The 22,801-nt window shown below is 42.3% G+C and overlaps 1 protein-coding gene and 1 long non-coding RNA gene across 2 annotated transcripts in view; both read right to left on the bottom strand.

Annotated features, from left to right (window-relative positions):
* LOC139423174 (G protein-activated inward rectifier potassium channel 2-like) overlaps window positions 1-10,552 on the bottom strand; it is a 111,154-nt gene extending 100,602 nt beyond the window's left edge. The window contains exon 1 of the mRNA XM_071174895.1: window positions 10,407-10,552. Coding sequence (XP_071030996.1) covers window positions 10,407-10,434 — 28 coding nt within the window. The 5' untranslated portion in view covers window positions 10,435-10,552. The remainder of the gene's footprint in view (window positions 1-10,406) is intronic.
* On the bottom strand, window positions 76-8,086 carry LOC139423175 (uncharacterized). Its single transcript, XR_011635810.1, has 3 exons — window positions 7,613-8,086; window positions 2,957-3,032; window positions 76-2,783 (listed from the first exon to the last, which is right to left on the bottom strand). It is a non-coding gene; the product is annotated as an uncharacterized lncRNA (long non-coding RNA).
* Window positions 10,553-22,801: the final 12,249 nt, after the last annotated feature.

Genomic DNA, 22,801 nt, shown 5'->3' with positions numbered 1-22,801 from the left:
TCATAATACCGGCACGGGCCACTTGTATCAATAAATCACTATCAGATATTGGTTTGTGTGGTAATAAAATTTTTATTTACAGTTTTAAGTACTGGTGACATATCATGCATTCCGATTCTTGCATAGATTATAATGGACACATATAATGTGTGTAAAATACATTTTAGAAGGTTGTTCTGGTTAGTACACATCAAAGGGTTAATGCAGGAAACAGAAAACTGTCTTACCTAATTTTTACCAGCAAGTCACTTCTGCAACTAGAAACGAAAAAACTATTGAACACATTTATTCCACACACAGGGACACATACAAAGCTCTCCCTCGCCCTCCGTTTGGCAAATCAGAACATAACTCTATCTTTCTTATTCCTGCTTACAAGCAAATACTCAAACAGGAAGTACCAGTGATGAGCTCAATGCGGAAGTGGTCCGATGAAGCAGATGCTAAGCTACACGACTGTTTTGCTAGCACAGACTGGAATATGTTCCAGGACTCGCCCGATGGCATTGAGGAAATTACCACGTCGGTCACCGGCCTCATTAATACTTGCCAGAGGACAGCTAGTTTCCGTTCTCCTCTAGGTAAATTTACTTTATACAAAACCTAGGAGGCGCGTGGTTGTCACCCCCTTCCATAGACTTACACAGTAGATTGACTAATGATTACACCCTAGATCAGGACACTAACCCGGACGCTTATAAGAAATCCCGCTATGCCCTTCGACGAACCACCAAACAGCCAAAGCATCAATACAGGACTAAGATTGAATCCTATCCTATCCTAATCCTTCAAGCTGATTCTGGCCCTGATGCTCCTCGGATGTGGCAGGACATGTAAACTATCATGGATTACAACGGGAAACCCAGCTGCGAGCTGCCCAATGACACAAGCCTTCCAGACAAGCTAAATGCCTTGCTTCGAGAAAAGAAACATCAACAGGGCTGTAGTTGAGTGGGTCGAGAGCTTCACGTTCATCAATGGCAAGCAGTACAGAAGTCTGGAACCAACAGGACCCTGAACAGCTTCTACCCCAAAGCCATAAGACTGCTAAACAGTTAGTTAAATAGTTAACCAAATAGATATCCGGACTGTCTGCATTGACCCTTTTTGCATACTTTTTTTGACTCATCACATACGGTGCTGCTGCTGTTTACTATCTGTGACTTTATTCCTAGTTATATGTACATATCTACAGTACCCCGTACCCTTGCACATCGACACGGTACTGGTACCCATTGTCTATAGCCAAGTTATCTATATTCATAGTGTATCTATTATTACTTTTATAATTAGATGTTTAACCTTTCTATAATTGATCTATTTTCTTTCTCTCTGCATTGTTGGGAAGGGCCCGTAAGTAAGCATTTCACTGTTAGTCCACACCTGTTGTTTACGAAGCATGTGACAAATAACATTTCATTTTACCTTGAATCTGAGCGGAGGCGGTTAGCATTTTGAAACTATTTAACCATAATCTTAATTGTTTAAAACCTGGATGTTTCATGTCATTTTATGAAGCATATCATATCTTGTTTTAAAGTAGCCTAGCCTAGCCAAGCCAAAATACGATCATAGACATGTTGGGGGAATTATTATTATATAAACACTTTATATGCCATTGAAACCAGCATTATCTATTGGTTTTCAAATCAATGTTATTTTATAGTCCAGCAGCCAAAGGCATAATCCTAGTCAAATCAGTAACCCAGTTGATGCATCTTTAGATCTCCCCATTCTCATGCGGTGCGCTTTTGAGAATGGTGTTTTGTCGCTAATTACATTTCCCGCCTTCTAGATGGTAGTGGGGTAAACAGGCCGTGGCTCGGGTAGCTGAGGTCCTTGATAATCTTCTTGGCCATTCTGTGACCCCGGATGCTGTAGATGTCCTGGAGGGCAGGCATGCATTGGGCTGACCACACCATTGTCTGGAGAGCCCTGTGGTTGCGGACGGTGGAATTGATGAGGATCTACCCCATCACACCACTCTTATTAATCATTAATAAAAAATAATACAATGGGCCATTATATCGTCTGTTTCCCAGTATTTCTATGCATGTAATGTCTGTGGGTGAGTTATGATTTGTTTTTGCCATTACTTGATCTATTTTAAATGTAAGAATATGTTGCAGATTTAAACTTTAATTGGTGCCTATGTAAACAAATATAAATATGAAATGTTTTCAATATCCAACTTGTTCCTCTACAATACTTTTTAGAGTAGGTAATAAGCTGTAGTCAGGTGGTCATTACCAGGTTACGATGAGGTCTTAACTATGACCAGTACATAATATAGCACATAATAGTGGTCAAAACTATGACCAGCTGGTCAGATAGAGGTCACAATTATGACCAACTGGTATCATGGCCAGAAAAATACTTAATATTCTGGTCAGTAAAAATATGTAAAAACCTCCATCATTTTCTTCACGGTGACAGCTGAGAACCCTTTTAGGTTCTAGATGGCACTTTTTTTGATTAACCCTTTTAGGTTCTAGATGGCATCTTTTTTCTCTTGGGGAATCCAGTTTCTCTCCTGATGCAGAGAAAAAAACTGTAATGATCATCAGCATAGCTAGTACAAACCTAGCTCTTACAAAGCTGGCTAGTAGGAATCAATACACATTGAAGATCAGAGTATCAAACAGAAGAAAAAAAAAGAAAAAACCCCACAAAACTTGACTATTGATTTAAGGAGTGGTAGTGCTGCTCTCTCCTTTCCACAAGGTGTGTGGCCAAGCACTGCTGTAGAGGACATGCATCAGGTCATTGACATTTTTCAGGAACTGTAAAGACAGAGACAAATCACGATTAACCATTACCTAAGGTCTTCACTAAGTTAGACTTAGCATAGAAAGTACATTCTATTACATTGCCCCTCAGCAATCTGTCAGTCAGGCAGACATACGGAGAGAGATCGAGAGAGAGATAGACAGCAAAACATAGGCTATTTACGTACATTTCTTAGTTAGGATAACTTCTGTACTCCTTCCTTTTGTTCCCTCCTCTATCCTGCCATCCAAGCTAGAAGATTCCTGCAAAAAAGAAAACCAAGAATTGAAAAAGGCAGTTGAGAGTTGTAACGTTAGAATGAGTGTTGAGGGGGAGCTGGGATAGGCAAAATGTATTGTATTGTCAAATACAAAATACAAGTATCCCTGATGAATCAAGAAAAACTTAACTTCCATATGTTTCAAGAATTAGGATATCTTAAAATCTCTCTCTCTCTCTCTCTCTCTCACACACACACACACACACACACACACACACACACACACACACACACACACACAGCTGGCATGACACAATGTTGACATGATGAAAATCTTTTCAATATGTTTTTGTGATCATCATCATCATCTCTCTCCCCCTCTCTCCAATACGAAAATGTGGCTCCGGACATTTGACCGGCAGCATTTTAACATTTGAGAAATTTTCCAGACCTGTATGCATTGGATGCGTAACCTGATTAGGACATCGACCCAAGGTACTCAGAATGACAGAAATAACATTTAGATTATGGTAATTCATCTTAACAGAACCTGCAAGTTGAGGATGCAACGATGCGCGGTCCTTCTTACCGAATTCTGATGCCAACAAGACATTTCATGTGACAGAGATTAAAATATAATTTCTAAATTTAGAAAGAGGGGAGATCTGATATACAACAACGAACATGGGGTGCTAGGATTGTGCATTTGGCTACTGGACAATGAAAGAAAGTTTATATAAAATAATTGCCTCCACGGATATGGTCTGATTTTGGCTGGGTTACTTTGAAGCAAGGTACTTTGAAGCAAGGTACTTTGAAGCAACCATTAAATATATGTTTTCAAAATGCATACTGCCTCCAGCTCATTACAAAGTGGTTTGAGATACTGTAGCTGTCGCGCTGTCTGACAGATTTTCCGCTCTAAGGCTCTGTATCTGTATGCTATAAGCATGACTGGTCAAGTGTATTTACATCGACTGGTATTAACATCAATGAATAGGATAAAAAGCATTATTTCACAATGGGATTTTTTCTTCTCCCAGACAATTGGCCAGTACCAATTTTGTTTATCTGCTTTTCTATTTTTTTATCTGCCAAAAGCCAGCTAATACTGGGTAATGGAAACTATGCACAGAACACACACACACACACACACACACACACACACACACACACACACACACACACACACACACACACACACACACACATACAGTGCCTTGCAAAAGTATTCGGCCCCCTTGAACTTTGCGACCTTTTGTCACATTTCAGGCTTCAAACATAAAGATTGAAAACTGTATTTGTTTGTGAAGAATCAACAACAAGTGGGACACAATCATGAAGTGGAACGACATTTATTGGATATTTCAAACTTTTTTAACAAATCAAAAACTGAAAAATTGGGCGTGCAAAATTATTCAGCCCCTTTACTTTCAGTGCAGCAAACTCTCTCCAGAAGTTCAGTGAGGATCTCTGAATGATCCAATGTTGACCTAAATTAATAATGATGATAAATACAATCCACCTGTGTGTAATCAAGTCTCCGTATAAATGCACCTGCACTGTGATAGTCTCAGAGGTCCGTTAAAAGTGCAGAGAGCATCATGAAGAACAAGGAACACACCAGGCAGGTCCGAGATACTGTTGTGAAGAAGTTTAAAGCCGGAATTGGATACAAAAAGATTTCCCAAGCTTTAAACATCCCAAGGAGCACTGTGCAAGCGATAATATTGAAATGGAAGGAGTATCAGACCACTGCAAATCTACCAAGACCTGGCCGTCCCTCTAAACTTTCAGCTCATACAAGGAGAAGACTGATCAGAGATGCAGCCAAGAGGCCCATGATCACTCTGGATGAACTGCAGAGATCTACAGCTGAGGTGGGAGACTCTGTCCATAGGACAACAATCAGTCGTATATTGCACAAATCTGGCCTTTATGGAAGAGTGGCAAGAAGAAAGCCATTTCTTAAAGATATCCATAAAAAGTGTTGTTTAAAGTTTGCCACAAGCCACCTGGGAGACACACCAAACATGTGGAAGAAGGTGCTCTGGTCAGATGAAACCAAAATCGAACTTTTTGGCAACAATGCAAAACGTTATGTTTGGCGTAAAAGCAACACAGCTGAACACACCATCCCCACTGTCAAACATGGTGGTGGCAGCATCATGGTTTGGGCCTGCTTTTCTTCAGCAGGGACAGGGAAGATGGTTCAAATTGATGGGAAGATGGATGGAGCCAAATACAGGACCATTCTGGAAGAAAACCTGATGGAGTCTGCAAAAGACCTGAGACTGGGACGGAGATTTGTCTTCCAACAAGACAATGATCCAAAACATAAAGCAAAATCTACAATGGAATGGTTCAAAAATAAACATATCCAGGTGTTAGAATGGCCAAGTCAAAGTCCAGACCTGAATCGAATCGGGAATCTGTGGAAAGAACTGAAAACTGCTGTTCACAAATGCTCTCCATCCAACCTCACTGAGCTCGAGCTGTTTTGCAAGGAGGAATGGGAAAAAATGTCAGTCTCTCGATGTGCAAAACTGATAGAGACATACCCCAAGCGACTTACAGCTGTAATCGCAGCAAAAGGTGGCGCTACAAAGTATTAACTTAAGGGGGCTGAATAATTTTGCACGCCCAATTTTTCAGTTTTTGATTTGTTAAAAATGTTTGAAATATCCAATAAATGTTGTTCCACTTCATGATTGTGTCCCACTTGTTGTTGATTCTTCACAAAAAAATACAGTTTTATATCTTTATGTTTGAAGCCTGAAATGTGGCAAAAGGTCGCAAAGTTCAAGGGGGCCGAATACTTTCGCAAGGCACTGTAGATAGCATGACAACATTGACATGACAATGTTTTCTACACACACAGAGTGTAGAACTGGAACTGACAGCATTTTAGCAACATAAAATCTTAAAATCTGTTCATATACACCCCCAGGAAGAATATGACACTTAAACAAATGTATTCTGACAAGAAAGCACTTAGATATTGTAATTTTCATACATTCTTAGAATGTTTGTGAATTACGTATACTAAGGCTTGTGTGAAAATTCCATAGCAATATAGAGTGGGAAAGCGGCCGTGCGTTTGGACAATTAACTGCAGTAAATAAAACCTAATAAAAACATCTGTCTCGTCCAGGACCAGAGTCTACACAGACCGGTGCGCCATAGCCAATCAGAGCTACAGTAGACCTGTATTTTCCACACAGGCCTGCCATCATTCACTTTGAATTGGACTGTTTGTTTACAGGCAGTTGCAACAGCAAGACTTAAGATCATTCAAACGCATTCGCGTCTCAAAAAGTCACAAAACACATTTCTGCAAATATGTCAATACCACTTGGGAGTCCTCTTACATTTGGGAACTTAACAGTCCTATTGATCAAACAACCATGAAAAGTTAGACTTTCTCTCCCTCAGTTATGCACATCAACAAAAAAATCAACAACTAATGCTAGCCATAGAAAGATGAGCTAAAATCTAACGAAGGAACATTAGATAAACTCTCTCAAACTTTTTCATTTAATTGACAGTCAAAATTGCACTGATAAACAGTGGGGAATTGTAGCCTACTCCTCCTTCTTCAGCTTGCCTGCTAACAATACATGCTTGTCCCAACCAAGTTCCCAAAGCTAACTGGCTAAAGTTGGCTAGCTTGCTAGCTAGCTACTTCTAGACACAAACGAGAGAACACCTTACTGACCATTTTACTCGCCCTAGCAAAGCTGGTCAAGCTGTTTACATGTTATCTAGAGCGTTCATGACTAACTATTCATTTATTTTCTTACGTTTACTGACACTGGTCGGTCATATTCAGTGGGTGTTGCGCTTCGTAAATTCATCAGTTATTCTGCGCTCTGCCACACTTAGCGAGAGTGCTCTGAAATCGGAGTAAATAGCCAGAGTGAATTTGCGAACGCAAGCGATATGCTAACTGGATAACAGTCGTTCACCTGCATCTCTAGCTGTGTACAGTATAGTCACCGAAAAATTATATGAGGGGGAAAAGTCACTCACTCACCCACTCTCACCCAATGACATGACATGACATCCTCCTAGCAGCTAGCTATCTAGCTAACATTTAGCTTGCTACGTAAATAGATATGCCAGCCTATTAGCCACATTATGACTGACTTGTGATCATTGCCCTTGCTAGTTTGATTGTATTGACATTACCAGCCTTAGTTACATTCATTTGTTTTTGTCCTAAATATTGAGCAATTGAAACTGAAACAGTGCATCCCAAATGGAAGCAGCAAACTATGTACCAGGCCAGCTGTGATTTAAACCTGATCGCAATATTTTTTGGAGTACCAAGAAATGCATTGGTGAATTATATTAATCATGCATTGAACTGCATCCATCTATTCTGCCAACAATGCCTTAGTGTACATCATGAAATGTTACGGCAAATATAACCTATTTTTAAAACCTTTTATAAAGTTGGTTTTGTAGCATAAACTGGACATTTTCGATTTTGGGATGATATTATGATTGTCTGTTTGTTTCATATCTGCAAAGTAGTTAAAAAGCTGACAATTCCACTTTAACTAAACAGATATCAAAATGTTAGCTAGCTAGCTACAACAGGTAACAATTTTAACTTACCATGTCCATGGAGGATTAGCCAGGGAGCTAACATTAGCTAGCTAAAACTAGCCAGCTAGCTAGCAACACTTTTCTTGATGTTCTTCTCCCCAACAAACCGCCGCTTTAAAATAAAACAAGAATGCAGGAGAACAGGGACTACCACTTAGCAGTCTAATCTTTTCAATTTTTTGGTGTACATTTCGAGAAACTGATGTTGTTTCCCAGTGATGTTGTTGTGTAGCCTACTGGGCACTTTGTCCCAACATGCTGTATGGAATGTTGACGCTCGAGCAATATGCTCAAGCAAGCAGGCTGCCTGCGCTCACAGATCTATTGCTGCGCGAGGCACAGATTCCAATCCAAGTTTTAGCTGGAATTGATATGCCTACGTCCTTACTTAGTTACTGAAATTAAAATAAAATTACTGCATGCATTATGTTAATTGCTTAAAAGCTTTAAGGGAAAAGACAATTGTTATATTCTCAGGGTCAAATTCAGGTGCAATAATGCTTTTGTAATTATTGATGGAAATAAATGGGATAACAATAGGGTTTTGTAAATCCTGGTGGATTGTAGTAGGATATTGCAATAAAAGACATGTGTTATTTGTTAAATTCTGAAAGCAAATGTAGTTAGTCATAATAGAACAGCAAATTGCATTCAGTGGAACAGAAGAAAATGTACAGAAAACTACAATAAATATTGCAATTAACATCAACAAAATATTATCATTAGAAGCCAACACACACAGCAAGCTACCAGATATCATTCATTAAACAACAATTATTTCAATGTACTGCAGGTTTACCGCATTTTTGTATTATTGTGCATATTTATCTTCCATGCTGGTAGCCAAGAACAAATGTTATGGAAGTGAATGTGCACTTTTCAATTGGGTGGCCTGCAACTATGAAAAACACTGCCATAGCCTGTAGTAAAAGCAAAAGCATTTATAGCATCGGAGATTCTATAATTTAGGGATAATTTCTGATAGCTATAGGACCGCAGAGACTGTCACTAATGTTAGCTTTTAATGACCTATCAAATTTGACGACCTGGAGGTGAAATATCACAATTCTTTGTTATTTTTAAAATTGGTATTTCATTACCTGCTGAATAAAAACTTCAAATGACCCTACTCCTGAAAAAGGTGAATTGGGCTGGATAAGCTGAAGTGGACTCGGCCAGAGTACCATTAACCGGAGCCCAGAGTAATATCATTCTGCCAGACTCTGGAAAAGCTTGGCCTGCATGAAGCCCACCGAGTCCGAGTCCATGCAGTGTCAAAACGGAATAGGGCCGAGCCCAGCATGTTGACTGGGTACAGTGTGCCACGAGACCCTAACCTGCTTTGGTGCCTTCTGCCAGCTGTTGTTTGCCAAATGTGCTAAGCTGAATCATGCAAACACTTCTGGAAAAAAAACATTACTCCAACTGTAATAATTGTAATGGTTCTAATGTCTTATTTGCACTGGGTGCATGGCTTACAAATAATATGCACATGCTTATATAGATTGGTGTCTTTTAATTGAGTAGCATTTAGATAACTGGTCAGTAGTTCAATCAGATTTCAACCAAAAAACAGATATCACCCAAATGAATATGTATTTTTCATGACGTCAAAAAAACGTTTGGTTGCGATCTCGTAATAAGACTTCCCCGACCATTATTTCAACCACATCGTATGCCCACTGGGCTGCGCTGCTGCAGAAAGGCAACAGTCTGGAGGCTAGACCTATAGCCTAAAGAAAATGGCATTTCCCAGGATAGGGTAGCAAGCAACAGGCATTGTTCTTAAACAATAGTCTAACCTTACTCAGTTCACTCACCCGGCTCCTTTCCTATGAAGATGACTTGTGTCTCAGAATTGTTCCCCTTTTCGTCCCCAAAACAGATCCTATCGTTTATCTTTTCTTCGGCAAGGTAGAGGGCTCTACCTTCCGCTTTGTCCTGCCATCGAACCGATCCCCTTCAAGCGAGAAAGCTGCGCGCACACTCCATGGTTTTGAATGTAAGATCTCCACGTCGCCATGGAGATGGAGGGAGCTCTTATCCAGAAAATAATAGGTATCGCTTCATTAGCAACAACGCTTCACCAAGCCGGCCCCTTCAGCATTTGCTTTGACGACAAAAATGCCTTATTGTCGTGATCACTAATTTAATGAGAAAGTATTCTCTAGACAGAAGCTGATTCTAGAATAAGATTATATTCTAGAACATTAAAAAAATGTCAGGCCTGTGTTTGAAAGAACAAGACGCAATTTAATGGAAAATGCAATAACTGATAGTTAAATGTTTTTGTTTTATGGTATACTAACATTATTAGAAAGGTTGAAAACACAATTAACCCACAGACCTCAAGGAAAATAAAGTGCTTCATTAATATTCTGTGGAACATAGGCCTATAGGCTAAGTAGCCAACACAGATCTATGGAAATACTCTTTTGACAGATTTTTCTGATAAAGCACACACGTTATTCAATTACTGTTAATAATGTCTGACAAATGAGAATGCAAGGATAGCTAAGAGATCATGTGGAAACCATCTGTATAAGGTTCCACTGTTCCTTTTTCACGTGCGGCAAGTGCATGTTATAAACGAGACTTCACACTCAAAGCTTGTTGCTTTTTCATTGCAATGATAACTGGATACTCTTGTTCACTTGTACAATTTACGAAAGGTAAAAATGGGAAACGGTGCACTGTGTTATGTAACATCACCCACTCCCCCACTTATATTATCCGTAATTTCTCAGTCACCACAAAACCAGTCTAACGTCCGGGGTAAAATAAGCCAGTTTACATAACCTACCTTGTTGATAGACGCCGCTCTTATTCATTCATTCTGTTGAACAATTAAGATTGTCGTTTCACATAGGGGCAACGTAGGCTAAGAGTTGCTAATTTCACCTTTCCCCTCACATCTCGTTGAAAAATCCATCTCCTTTCATTCTGTTATGTCCCCTTCTTTTGAGCTCGGCCAAGTATGAAGAGAGAGAGAGAGAGAGAGAGAATGGGCGAGAGAAAGTCTGAGTGAGGGAGAGAGTAGGCTATTTGTGTGTAAAGAGGGACAGGGGTTGAGAGAGAAAGAAAGAGCGGGAGAGGGGGAGGAGGACTTCAAATAGCTGAGATCCAGGTTGTTGTGTATGGACAGAGCTGTCATGAGGAAGTGTATGAGTATTGAGGAAATCACAGAGGATCTGTGGAAGCAACCCAACCAGGCAACCTGGTCTCAGAGCATTTAGTATTATTCTGTACGTAAATCCGTGACACTGCATTTAGTATGATATGTTATGAATAACAATTTGTAATATGTGTTCTGAATTTGCAAAAAAGGTACAATATGTTACAAATTTGCAAAACATATGATATGTTACAAATTCTAGCTAGATGGCTAACGTTAGCTATCTAGCTAACATTAGCTAGGCTATGGGTTGGAGTTGGGGTTAAAGTTAAAGTTAAGTTTAGGAGTTAGGTTAAAGGGTTAAGGTTGGGGGAAGGGTTAGCTAAAAGAGTTAAGGTTAGAGTTAGGGGAAGAGTTAGCTTAAAGGGTTAAAGTCGGGGTTAGGAGAAGGTTTAGATAACATGCTAAGTAGTTGCAAAGTAACAAAAAAATAGTAGGTAGTTGAAAAGTTGCTAATTAGTTGCTAGATGTTTGTGTTGTACCAGCAAGGTCTCATAGACTAGATGTAACAGTAAATGTAAATCCGGAACACTAAAATGAGTCTGAAATGGTACGTTTGTATGGTTATTCAGTGGGGCAAAAAAGTATTTAGTCAGCCACCAATTGTGCAAGTTCTCCCACTTAAAAAGATGAGAGAGGCCTGTAATTTTCATCATAGGTACACTTCAACAATGACAGACAAAATGAGAAAAAAAATCCAGAAAATCACATTGTAGGATTTTTTATGAATTTATTTGGATGGTCTGGATGGGCATGGTCCACGGTGGCGGCTCTGGCGCGGGACGTGGACCCCACTCCACCATAGTCTTGGCCCACTTAAGGGGCGCCTTTGGAGTGGCGACCCTCGCCGCCAACCTCGGACTGGGGACACTTGTAGTGGGCCCCGAATAGACGGGAGACTCCGGCAGCGCCGGACAGGCTGGAGACTCCGGCGGCGCCGGACAGGCGGGAGACTCCGGCGGCGCCGGACAGGCGGGAGACTCCGGCGGCGCCGGACAGGCGGGAGACTCCGGCGGCGCCGGACAGGCGGGAGACTCCGCGGCGCCGGAGTGAAGGGTGGCTCTGGCAGCTCCGGACTGAAGGGCGGCTCTGGCAGCTCCTGACTGACGGGTGGCTCTGGCAGCTCCTGACTGACGGGCGGCTCTGACAGCTCCTGACTGACGGGCGGCTCTGGCAGCTCCTGACTGACGGGCGGCTCTGGCAGCTCCTGACTGACGGGCGGCTCTGGCAGCTCCTGACTGACGGGCGGCTCTGGCAGCTCCTGACAGGAGGGCGGCTCTAGCAGCTCCGGACAGGAGGGCAGCTCTGACAGCTCCGGACAGGAGGGCGGCTCTGGCAGCTCCGGACAGGAGGGAGAACCTGGAGGGAGGAGACTGAGAGACAGCCTTGTGCATAGGGCTGCCACAGGACCCACCAGGCTGGGGAGACCTACAGGAGGCCTGGTGCGTGGAGGAGGCACCGGATGGACCGGGCTGTGGAGCTCTGGTGCGCAGCCTTGGCACCACTCCTCCAGGCTGGATGACCACTTTAGCCCGGACACTCCAGAGTGCAGGCACAGGTTGAACCGGGCTGTGGGTGAGCACTGGAGATCTGGTGCATACCACTCGCACCTCTCCCTTTGGCTCAATGCCCACATTCGCCCGGCACGGGCGGAGCACAGGCATAGGGCGAACTGCACCCTCCCAGCGCCCTGGAGATACAGCACGCAGCGCCGGCGCAGGATACCCTGGGCCGAAACGGCGTACCGGAGACCAAACACGCTGGGCCGGCACAACATGCCCTGGCTGGATGCCCACTCTTGCATGGCACTTGCGGGGGGCTGCGATGTAGCGCACAGCGCTATGCATGCACACTGGGGACACCGTGCGCTTAACCGCATAACACGGCTCAGGTCTCCTACCTGACTTTGCCAATCTCCACGTGTGCCTCCCCCCAAAAAATGTTGGGGGGCTGCCTCTCGTGCCTGTTGCGCTGCCTTACCTCATACCGCTCAGCTTTCGCTGCCTCCAGCTCTGCCTTGGGGCGGCGATATTCCCTAGCCTGTGCCCAGGGTCCCTTGCCTTCCAGTATCTCCTCCCAAGTCCAGGAGTCCAGAACCATCTGCTCCTGGTTACCACGCTGCTTGGTCCGTTTGTGGTGGGTAGTTCTGTAACGGTTTTCTTCTTCGTCTGAGGAGGAGTAGGAAGGATCGGACCAATATGCAGCGTGGTAAGTGTCCATGTTAATTTATTAGAACTGAACACACAAAACAAAATAACAAAGTGAATGAAAGAAACGAAACAGTCCTGTCTGGTGAAACACTAAACAGAAAACAACTACCCACAAATCATAGTGGGAAAACAGGCTGCCTAAGTATGGTTCTCAATCAGAGACAACGATTGACAGCTGCCTCTGATTGGGAACCATACCAGGCCAAAAGCAGAAATACAAAACATAGAACAAAAATATAGAATGCCCACCCCAACTCACGCCCTGACCAAACTAAAACAGAGACCTAAAAAGGAACTAAGGTCAGGACGTGACATTCAGAATGTAACTGTGGGGGGAAATACTGCAATGGGTGATGAAAATGTGGTGAGCACTCCAGTCAAGCCCCAGGGGAAAAAGATGAGAGGCCAAGAGAGTATGTCACTTCTTGAGATGCAAAAAAATATTGTAATGCTTTTGACAGCAAAGATAGATGAAAGGGCAAATGGCTTGGAGGTCATGGTTAGGGAGAATACGATGAAAATTGGGGCCATTAAAAAATCTGTTGACTTTATCTTTGGAGAAGTGAAATCCCTCAAAAGTGACATGAAGAAAGTGGAAGTTATCTGCCAGGAAAATTTAAAGAAGGTGGCTGAACTCGAGCAAAAGGTAAATGAGGCGGAGAGATACCAGCGCAGGTGGAACCTGAGGCTCCATGAAATTCCAGAGCAGGCGGGTGCGGACATCAAATGCAGAGTTGTTGACATTTGTGGAGCTATCATTCCCAATTCAAAAGCTGAACCTATGGAAAATGTAGACATCATCTATCGTTTGGGAGACTCGAGTATCAAGACAAGAGACCGAGGACAACAATCATCTGGTTCACCAACAGATCTACACAGGATCGTCTCTGGAGGCGAGCAAAGAATTGTGAATTCCTCATCAAGCAAAAATTGAGGTTCACGGAGGATCTGACCTCATTGGTCAAATTCACAAGAGAGAAACTATGGCCGATGGTGGCTGCAGCTCGAATCGAAAGGCAGGGAAAACTGCATTTTTAATCTGTGCAAGAGTGATCATTGATGGGAAAGAAATGCGGAGTCTAACTCGGACAGAACTGTCAGGCCAAAAAATTGATTGCCAGGTGAAAAGCAGCCTTTTATTATAAAAAATGTACACAAACACATGAATGAGAAAAGACTGACCCGAGAACTGGTAAACTAAACACTAACTAAAGGTGAATACCTGCTTATTGTAAAGTCTACACAATGTCACCCCCTTGTGAGAAAAATAATACTTTGGTAACTTTATGACCAATATTTGTTTGTTTTTTTGTTAGAGAGGTTAATAATGGGATGGAAATCCTTTTGACTTACATATCATTAGGAAAAGCTTATATTAGCATAACAAGGTTGTTGGTTGAAGTTTATGTCTTTATCTCTTTGTTCAATTAATGTCAGGGGAATTCGTAATTTACTCAAGCGTAAGACTATTTTCCTGTATTGCAAACGGTTTAATGCAGACTTTTACTTTTTACAAGAGACTCATGCTTGTTCTTCCTATCTATCTTTTTGGAAAAATCAATGGGGTAACGATATCTGGCTATCATATGGCAACAACCACTCTGCAGGTGTAGCAGTTTTAAGAGGTGCATTTAAAGGGAAGGTCATCAGTAGTAAGACTCACCACTCTGGACGTTGGTTAATTTTAACAGTAAATTTCAACAGTGATTTTTTTTTATTAGGGAATATTTATGCATCCAAAAACAAACAAAACAACAGGATATTATTTCAAGAATTTGAAGAAGAGATTAATAAAGTTATAGGTGTATTTCAGGATATCAAAATTATCTTAGGTGGAGATTTTAATTCTGTATCTAATGTAATGATTGACAGATATCCCCCTCCTAACAGATCCAGCATTGCTAATCCTGAGTTTAATAACACATGTCTTGGTCTTGGATAAGTCGATATCTGGAGATCTAAATGTCCTGATAAAAAGGAATTCACTTGGAGTAACAAGGACATGTCCAGACAGTCAAGAAATTACTTCTGGTTGATTTCTAATTCATTAGATAATTCTTTAGTCAAGGTATCAATTGAACCATCAATTATTACTGATCATGAAGTTATATTCTGATCTTTAAATATTATTGGATCTGAAGTTAAACCGAATCGGAGTTATTGGAAACTCACTAGTAGACTGTTGGAAGATTATAATTTCAAGATAGATGCCAAAGATATTATACAAGACAATTGGAGGAAAGCCCAACTATTTAAGTCTTATGGGAAATATTGGGAATTAATGAAGTATGAAATAAGACAAACAGCCATGAAGCGAGGCAAAGAAATTGCTAAACTTAAAAGATTGAGGGAAGATAAACTTGTTAAGGAAATACTTTCTCTAAACTCTATGGATGACCTTGATGAAGAAGGAAAGTGTCAGTTATTCTCTTTGCAGCTAGAAATGGACCGAATGTATGAAGAGAGAGCAAAAGGGGCATTTGTAAGATCAAGAAGGAGATGGTTGGAGGAAGGTGAAAGAAATACAAAATACTTTTACAATTTAGAAAGAAAAATTCTGAATTTACATCTATTCATAAGCTTAATATAGATGGCAAAGAAAATGAAAACCCCAAAGATATTTCAAAATATGTTTCAGAATTCTATGGTAACGTTTATACCAGTTAATGCCTGTCCTACTACTGACGTATCTGCCTTTCTAGACTCTGTCAAAGACTATGTCGGCCCCAGCCGCACTCAGGCTCTGTGTGTAGTTAATCCGACCCTCTCTGCCTAGTCAACGCCATTTTACCTGCTGTTGTTGTGCTAGCTGATTAGCTGTTGTTGTCTCACCTACTGTTTTAGCTAGCTCTCCCAATCAACAACTGTGATTACTGTATACCTCGCTGTATGTCTCTCTCAAATGTCAATATGCCTTGTATACTGTTGTTCAGGTTAGTTATCATTGTTTTAGTTTACAATGGAGCCCCTAGTTCCACTCTTCATACCCCTGATACCTTCTTTGTCCCACCTCCCACACATGCGGTGACCTCACCCATTACAACCATCATGTCCAGAGATACAACCTCTCTTATCATCACCCAGTGCCTGGGCTTACCTCCGCTGTACCCGCACCCCACCATACCCCTGTCTGCGCATTATGCCCTGAATATATTCTACCATGCCCAGAAATCTGCTCCTTTTATTCTTTGTCCCCAACGCGCTAGGCGACCAGTTTTGATAGCCTTTAGCCGCACCCTCATACTACTCCTCCTCTGTTCCGCGGGTGATGTGGAGGTAAACCCAGGCCCTGCATGTCCCCAGGCACCCTCATTTGTTGACTTCTGTGATCGAAAAAGCCTTGGTTTCATGCATGTCGACATCAGAAGCCTCCTCCCTAAGTTTGTTCTAGCACACTCTGCTAACCCTGATGTCCTTGCCGTGTCTGAATCCTGGCTCAGGAAGGCCACCAAAAATTCGGAGATTTCCATACCCAACTATAACATTTTCCGTCAAGATATAACTGCCAAAGGGGGAGGAGTTGCAGTCTACTGCAGAGATAGCCTGCAAAGTAATGTCATACTTTCCAGGTCCATACCCAAACAGTTCGAAAAATTACTCTCTCCAGAAATAAGTCTCTCACTGTTGCCGCCTGCTACCGACCCCCCCTCAGCTCCCAGCTGTGCCCTGGACACCATTTGTGAATTGATCGCCCCCATCTAGCTTCAGAGTTTGTTCTGTTAGGTGACCTAAACTGGGATATGCTTAACACCCCGGCAGTCCTACAATCTAAGCTAGATGCCCTCAATCTCACACAAATCATCAAGGAACCCACCAGGTACAGCCCTAAATCTGTAAACAAGGGCACCCTCATAGACGTCATCCTGACCAACTGGCCCTCCAAATACACCTCCGCTGTCTTCAACCAGGATCTCAGTGATCACTGCCTCATTGCCTGTATCTGCTACGGATCCGCAGTCAAACGACCACCCCTCATCACTGTCAAACACTCCCTAAAACACTTCTGTGAGCAGGCCTTTCTAATCGACCTGGCCCGGGTATCCTGGAAGGATATTGACCTCATCCCGTCAGTTGAGGATGCCTGGTCATTCTTTAAAAGTAACTTCCTCACCATTTTAGATAAGCATGCTCCGTTCAGAAAATGCAGAACTAAGAACAGATATAGCCCTTGGTTCACTCCAGACCTGACTGCCCTTGACCAGCACAAAAACATCCTGTGGCAGACTGCAATAGCATCGAATAGTCCCCGCGATATGCAACTGTTCAGGGAAGTCAGGAACCAATACACGCAGTCAGTCAGGAAAGCAAAGGCCAGCTTCTTCAGGCAGAAATTTGCATCCTGTAGCTCTAACTCCAAAAAGTTCTGGGACACTGTGAGGTCCATGGAGAACAAGAGCACTTCCTTCCAGCTGCCCACTGCACTGAGGCTAGGTAACACGGTCACCACCGATAAATCCATGATTATCGAAAACTTCAACAAGCATTTCTCAACGGCTGGCCATGCCTTGCTCCTGGCTACTCCAACCTCGGCCAACAGCTCCGCTGCCATGCTATGTTGTTGTCTTAGGTCTCTCTTTATGTTGTATTGTGTTGTCTCGCTTGTCGTGATGTGTGTTTTGTCCTATATTTTTATTTAATATGTTTATATTTTGATTCCCAGCCCCCGCCCCCGCAGGAGGCCTTTTGCCTTTTGGTAGGCCGTCATTGTAATTAAGAATTTGTTCTTAACTGACTTGGCTAGTTAAATAAAGGTTAAATAAAATAAAATAAATTATAATAAAATCCACCCATGCACCCTGACCAACCACTGTCTTATGTAACCATACCAAACGTAACATATCATACTTATTTAAGTGTCCCGGCTTTACTTTTACTATGTTACATCTAGTCTATGAGACCAGGCTGAACCAGAAGGTAAAAAAACAAGTCAAAGTCCAGACAAGGGGACCACATCAATAAGTAATTAAACTGCAGAAGACACAGATCATTTGATTAGATGTATTGCCTTCATGCTTGCAGTCGACAAGACTGAATTATGCAGAATGCACATTTAGAAAATACGTAAAAAAATGCAAGATATTACAGTAAATAACAAATATGCTATATTACAAGAAATGACAGTTAAAAAAGTCACTTTTGGTTATTAAAAAGTCTGATGGAAGTGGCTTTGGTGGAATTGCTCAGCTTATTTGTCCTTGTGTTGATGCTGGACAGTTGGTTCTTGTTTCAGGGGGACTATGCAAGTACTGTCTCCCCTTCTCTGTGGTAGGAGATCATAGAGGGTGGTCAGGTTGGTGCATCCCAGTTACCAATCTTACTGCTGCTTGCTCTCTTCGCGACTCTAGTGGCGGAAGGGTCAGTGGGGAGTATCTGGTTTTTGTTGCTATCTTGCTTGCCCTTTTCTGTACCCTATCCAAAGTGTGTGCCCAGTGTGTCATTTTGCTACCCAAGAATAGCAAAGCACCTTTACTGGTTGAAACAGCTGAGCAATCAACCTCCTTTTTGACCAGATAAAATGCTATTTCACAGTAAACTGCTAAACTGCTTGGTGTAACTCTAGATTGTAACATATTGATGCAACGGTAGCTAAGATGGGGAGAGGTCTGCCACAAAGAAAGGACATAGGCAAATTAAATGTGGCACAGAAAAGAGCAGCACAGCTGGCCCTTAAATGTACACAGAGGGCTAATATCAATAACATGTACAGTGCCTTGACTTTTTCCACATTTTTGTTACAATGCAGCCGTATTCTAAAATTGATTAAATTAATAAAATTCCTCAGCAATCTACACACAATACCCCATAATGACAAAGAGAAAAATGATTTTTTATGAATTTTTGCAAATGTATTAAAACACAAAACCAGAAATACCTTATTTACATAAGTATTCAGACTCGAAGAATTCAGTTATGAGACTCGAAATTGAGCTCAGGGGCATCCTGTTTCCATTGGTAATCCTTGAGATGTTTCTACAACTTGATTGGAGTCCACCTGTGGTAAATTCAATTGATCGGACATGATTTGGAAAGGCACACACCTGTCTATATAAGGTCCCACACTTGGCAGTGCACGTCAGAGCAAAAACCAAGCAAAGAGGTCGAAGGAATTGTCCGTAGAGCTCCGAGACAACATTGTGTCGAGGCACAGATCTGGGGAAGGGTGCCAACACATTTCTACAGCGTTGAAGGTTCCCAAGAATACAGTGGCCTAGTCACTCTGACAGAGCTTTAGAGCTTCTCTGTGGAGATGGGCGAAACTTCCAGAAGGACAACCATCTCCTCAGCACTCCACCAATCAGGCCTTTATGGTAGAGTGGCCAGACGGAAGCCACTCCGAAGTAAAAGGCACATGACAGCCCACTTGGAGTTTGACAAAAGGCATCCAAAGACTCTCAGACCATGAGAAACAGGATTCTTTGTCCTGAATTCCAAGCGTCACATCTGGAGGAAACCTGGCAACATCTCTACGGTGAAGCATATTGTTGGCAGCATCATGCTGTGGGGATGTTTTTTAGCGGCAGGGACTGGGAGACTAGTCAGGATTGAGGGAAAGATGAACAGAGCAAAGTACAGAGAGATCCTTAATGAAAACCTGCTCCAGAGCGCTCAGAACCTCAGACTTGGGAGAAGGTTCACCTTCCAACAGGCCACGACCCTAAGCACACAGCCAAGACAACGCAGGAGTGGCTTCGGGACAGTCTCTGAATGTCTTTGAGTGGTCCAGGCAGAGCCCAGACTTGAACCCGATCAAACATCTCTGGAGAGACGTGAAAATAGCTGTGCAGCAACACTTTCCATCCAACCTGACAGAGCTCAAGAAGATCTGCAGAGAAGAATGGGAGAAACCTCCCTAAATACAGATTGTAGCATCATACCCAAGAAGACTCAAGGGTACTTCAACAAAGTACTGAGTAAAGGGTCTGAATACTTGATTGATGAGGAATTTGACAAAAAAACTATTTTTTAAATTAGACTGTAACCTAACAAAATGTGGAAAAAGTCAAGGGGTCTGAATACTTTCCGAAGGCACTGTATGTCAGTCTCTTCTGACATACAGAGATTTCTTGTCTCTGTGAGAGGTATTGACATGTTTAAAGCTAACACACAGCTCAGATACCCATACATACCCCACAAGACATGTCACCAGGGGTCTGTTCACAGTCCCCAAGTTCAGAACAGATTCTGGGAAATGCACAGTACTACCTAGAGCCATGACTACATGGAACTTTCTTCCACATCAAGTAACTCAAGCGAGCAGGAAAATGTAATTTAAAACGATTTAAAACGATCTTTCATGGCTGGTAGGCTACACAAGACTAACTCATCTTAAACTTGACTGTGACAGCAACAAAATGGTTTGTCTTATGGCCATAGTAAAATATTATCTGTAGCTGTAATCCTTATATGCCTAACTAAATGCTTTCTATTTCCCCAGTCATTCTATTCTAGTCCTATCTACTTCACTGTCATTCTTCATTAAAGGTGGGCACGCAACCCATTGTAGATCCTTGTCTCAATAACAAATCATCTTCATTGCAATCCTCTGTGGCGAGCCTTTATGATGTGAAGTCTGTCCCTCGTTAATGTCTATTCTTGGTCACATTAGGGAAATGGGGATACCTAGTCAGTTGTACAACTGAATGCCTTCAACTGAAATGTATCTTCTTCCTCTGAGTCAGAGAGGTGCGGGGGGCTGCCTTAATCGTCATCCATGTCTTTGGTGCCCTGGGAACAGTGGGTTAACTGCCTTGCAAGGGCAAAACAACAGCTTTTTATCTTGTCAGCTCAGGGATTTGATCCAGCAACCTTTTGGTTACTGGCCCAACACTCTAACCACTAGGCTACCAACATTAGGGAGTGGATGGCTGTCACTTTAACTAGAGCACACAATTCATCCACTATGATCCCCCCATCTGACAGGAGGGGTATGTATAAGGGGACCTCTTGGATATCACAGAAGTGTGATATCCAAGAGGCCCATCTCAGGGAGCCAAAGGCTTTCTGCTGGGAAATAGAAACATCTGTCACTCAGCAGCAATCGGGCTAAAGCCTAATCATACTGACGGTGTCCTGCAAGAAGCGTTTTAACACGGCCACCTGCACTGTGGCCCCTGCCTTACCTTTAAGTGTCTCCCTCTCACTGAGGGCAGCTGATCTAGCACACTCCAAGGTTGTAGAGGTTTCCAGAGGAGGTGTGTTGTGAATGGTGGGTTTGGGGGTGTGAAGGAGGGGGGACGGGAACACTGCTGGGCTAATTCACACCTTCTGGAGCTCAACATTTGTTTATAAGTCCTGTTGGGGTGTCTGCTCCCATTGGACAAAAGCTAAATGGTGGCCAAAAAGATTTAAATGGAAGGCTTCTCATTCCTTTCTTGGGAGCTCTCCAAGGTACCAACTACTGTGTTCACTTAGATCTGTTTTGTGAAGAGTACATTGAGAAAAGACAGACAGGTACTATATTCCACTTAATCCCTACTCCCACCTGCTGTTTCTCTAGTAATTGTGTCTCTTGAAATCTTATTGGATTTTTCAATTACAATTTGGTTTTGATGGCCTTCAAGGGCCATTATGGAAATTGATTACAGCACAGGCAGATCATTGATTCAACGCTCTGTGCTCACTGGGAACGAGTCCTACTTCCCAAGTGATTTGCAACCATAATGGCCTCTTATGCACAGTATACATAAACAACCCCTGTCATCTTACAGAACTGAAAAACATTGCCCCTGAAATTAACCCGTCATCTCAATCAGATAGTTAGAGTAGTATCTGTTTCAGTTTCTCTATTTGTGGTTCTTGGAGAGAGAAATGAGAGAGCTGGTTCAAGCACAGTGGCTCATTGGGATCAAGCTGGTGGTTTGGCATTGCCTGCAGTGCTGGGGCCGAAAAAATATTCCTAGATGGGAAGATGGGAATATACAAGAGGAGGTTTTGTGGTTACGGAGCTTGATGTCTTTGTCTTGGACAACTTTTCTGGGAGCCAAGACCTGTTCACGTTTTATTAGTTTGTTAATGTATCTTCCCTAGCACTTTTCAGTGGATATGCAGGTTTACACTTTGCTAATCACGTACAAGCCAATAGTTCGAGTTTGCAGACAGATTAACATCTAATTATAAGTAAAGGAGCGATAGCTTGTTTCTTGTTTATCTTTCCTATCTTTTCTGATGTCGAATTGCTGATTACAGGCACTTCTCTGTTTGAGTAAAGTGGTTACAGGTTCCTTCTAGGATTAGGGTTCAAGGTATATAGGTTGTGGTATATGTAACTCTGTATTTTTATGTATTATTCGGGTTGAACTAACTAGTCAGAGAGCTCAATGATGCTTTGCATTGTGAGTCAACTTGGTGGTATCCCTCTATGAGATGCATTTTGTAGGAGGTGTCAGTCAAATACAGAGGTTATAAAAATGGTACAAATCATTGCTGTTTTATGCTTCCATTTCACTTGCTGTACTGTAAGCATTTCTTTTCTCTCCAGCATTTAGTTGATGTCTGTGTTTCGTTGTTCACACGAAGAAGCCCTCTCATCACTCTCTCACTCCAGCTGTGTAGGAGTCTTCCAGGGATGAGAGAAATCCTATATGCAAAGTAGCTCAAATCCAGCACAAATCTCTTTCTCTCTCCTCCTCCTGCACTCTCCCTCTTTTTCACTCTTTCCTTTTCCTGCACTCTCTTTCACCTGATCTATATCTCATCTCCTCTCCTGCATCTCACTCTCTCTCTCCTCTTGTAATCATAATTTGGTATGGGGTATGGTGACCATTGACTCTATTCACCCCAAGGCAAACCTTTTGACTACATTAGCCAACACAG

The sequence above is a fragment of the Oncorhynchus clarkii genome, chromosome 12, assembly GCF_045791955.1.
Source record: "Oncorhynchus clarkii lewisi isolate Uvic-CL-2024 chromosome 12, UVic_Ocla_1.0, whole genome shotgun sequence".
Taxonomy (NCBI): Eukaryota; Metazoa; Chordata; class Actinopteri; order Salmoniformes; family Salmonidae; genus Oncorhynchus; species Oncorhynchus clarkii.
Note: the sequence above shows the minus strand (reverse complement) of the source record. Positions and strands in the feature narration are given on the sequence as shown.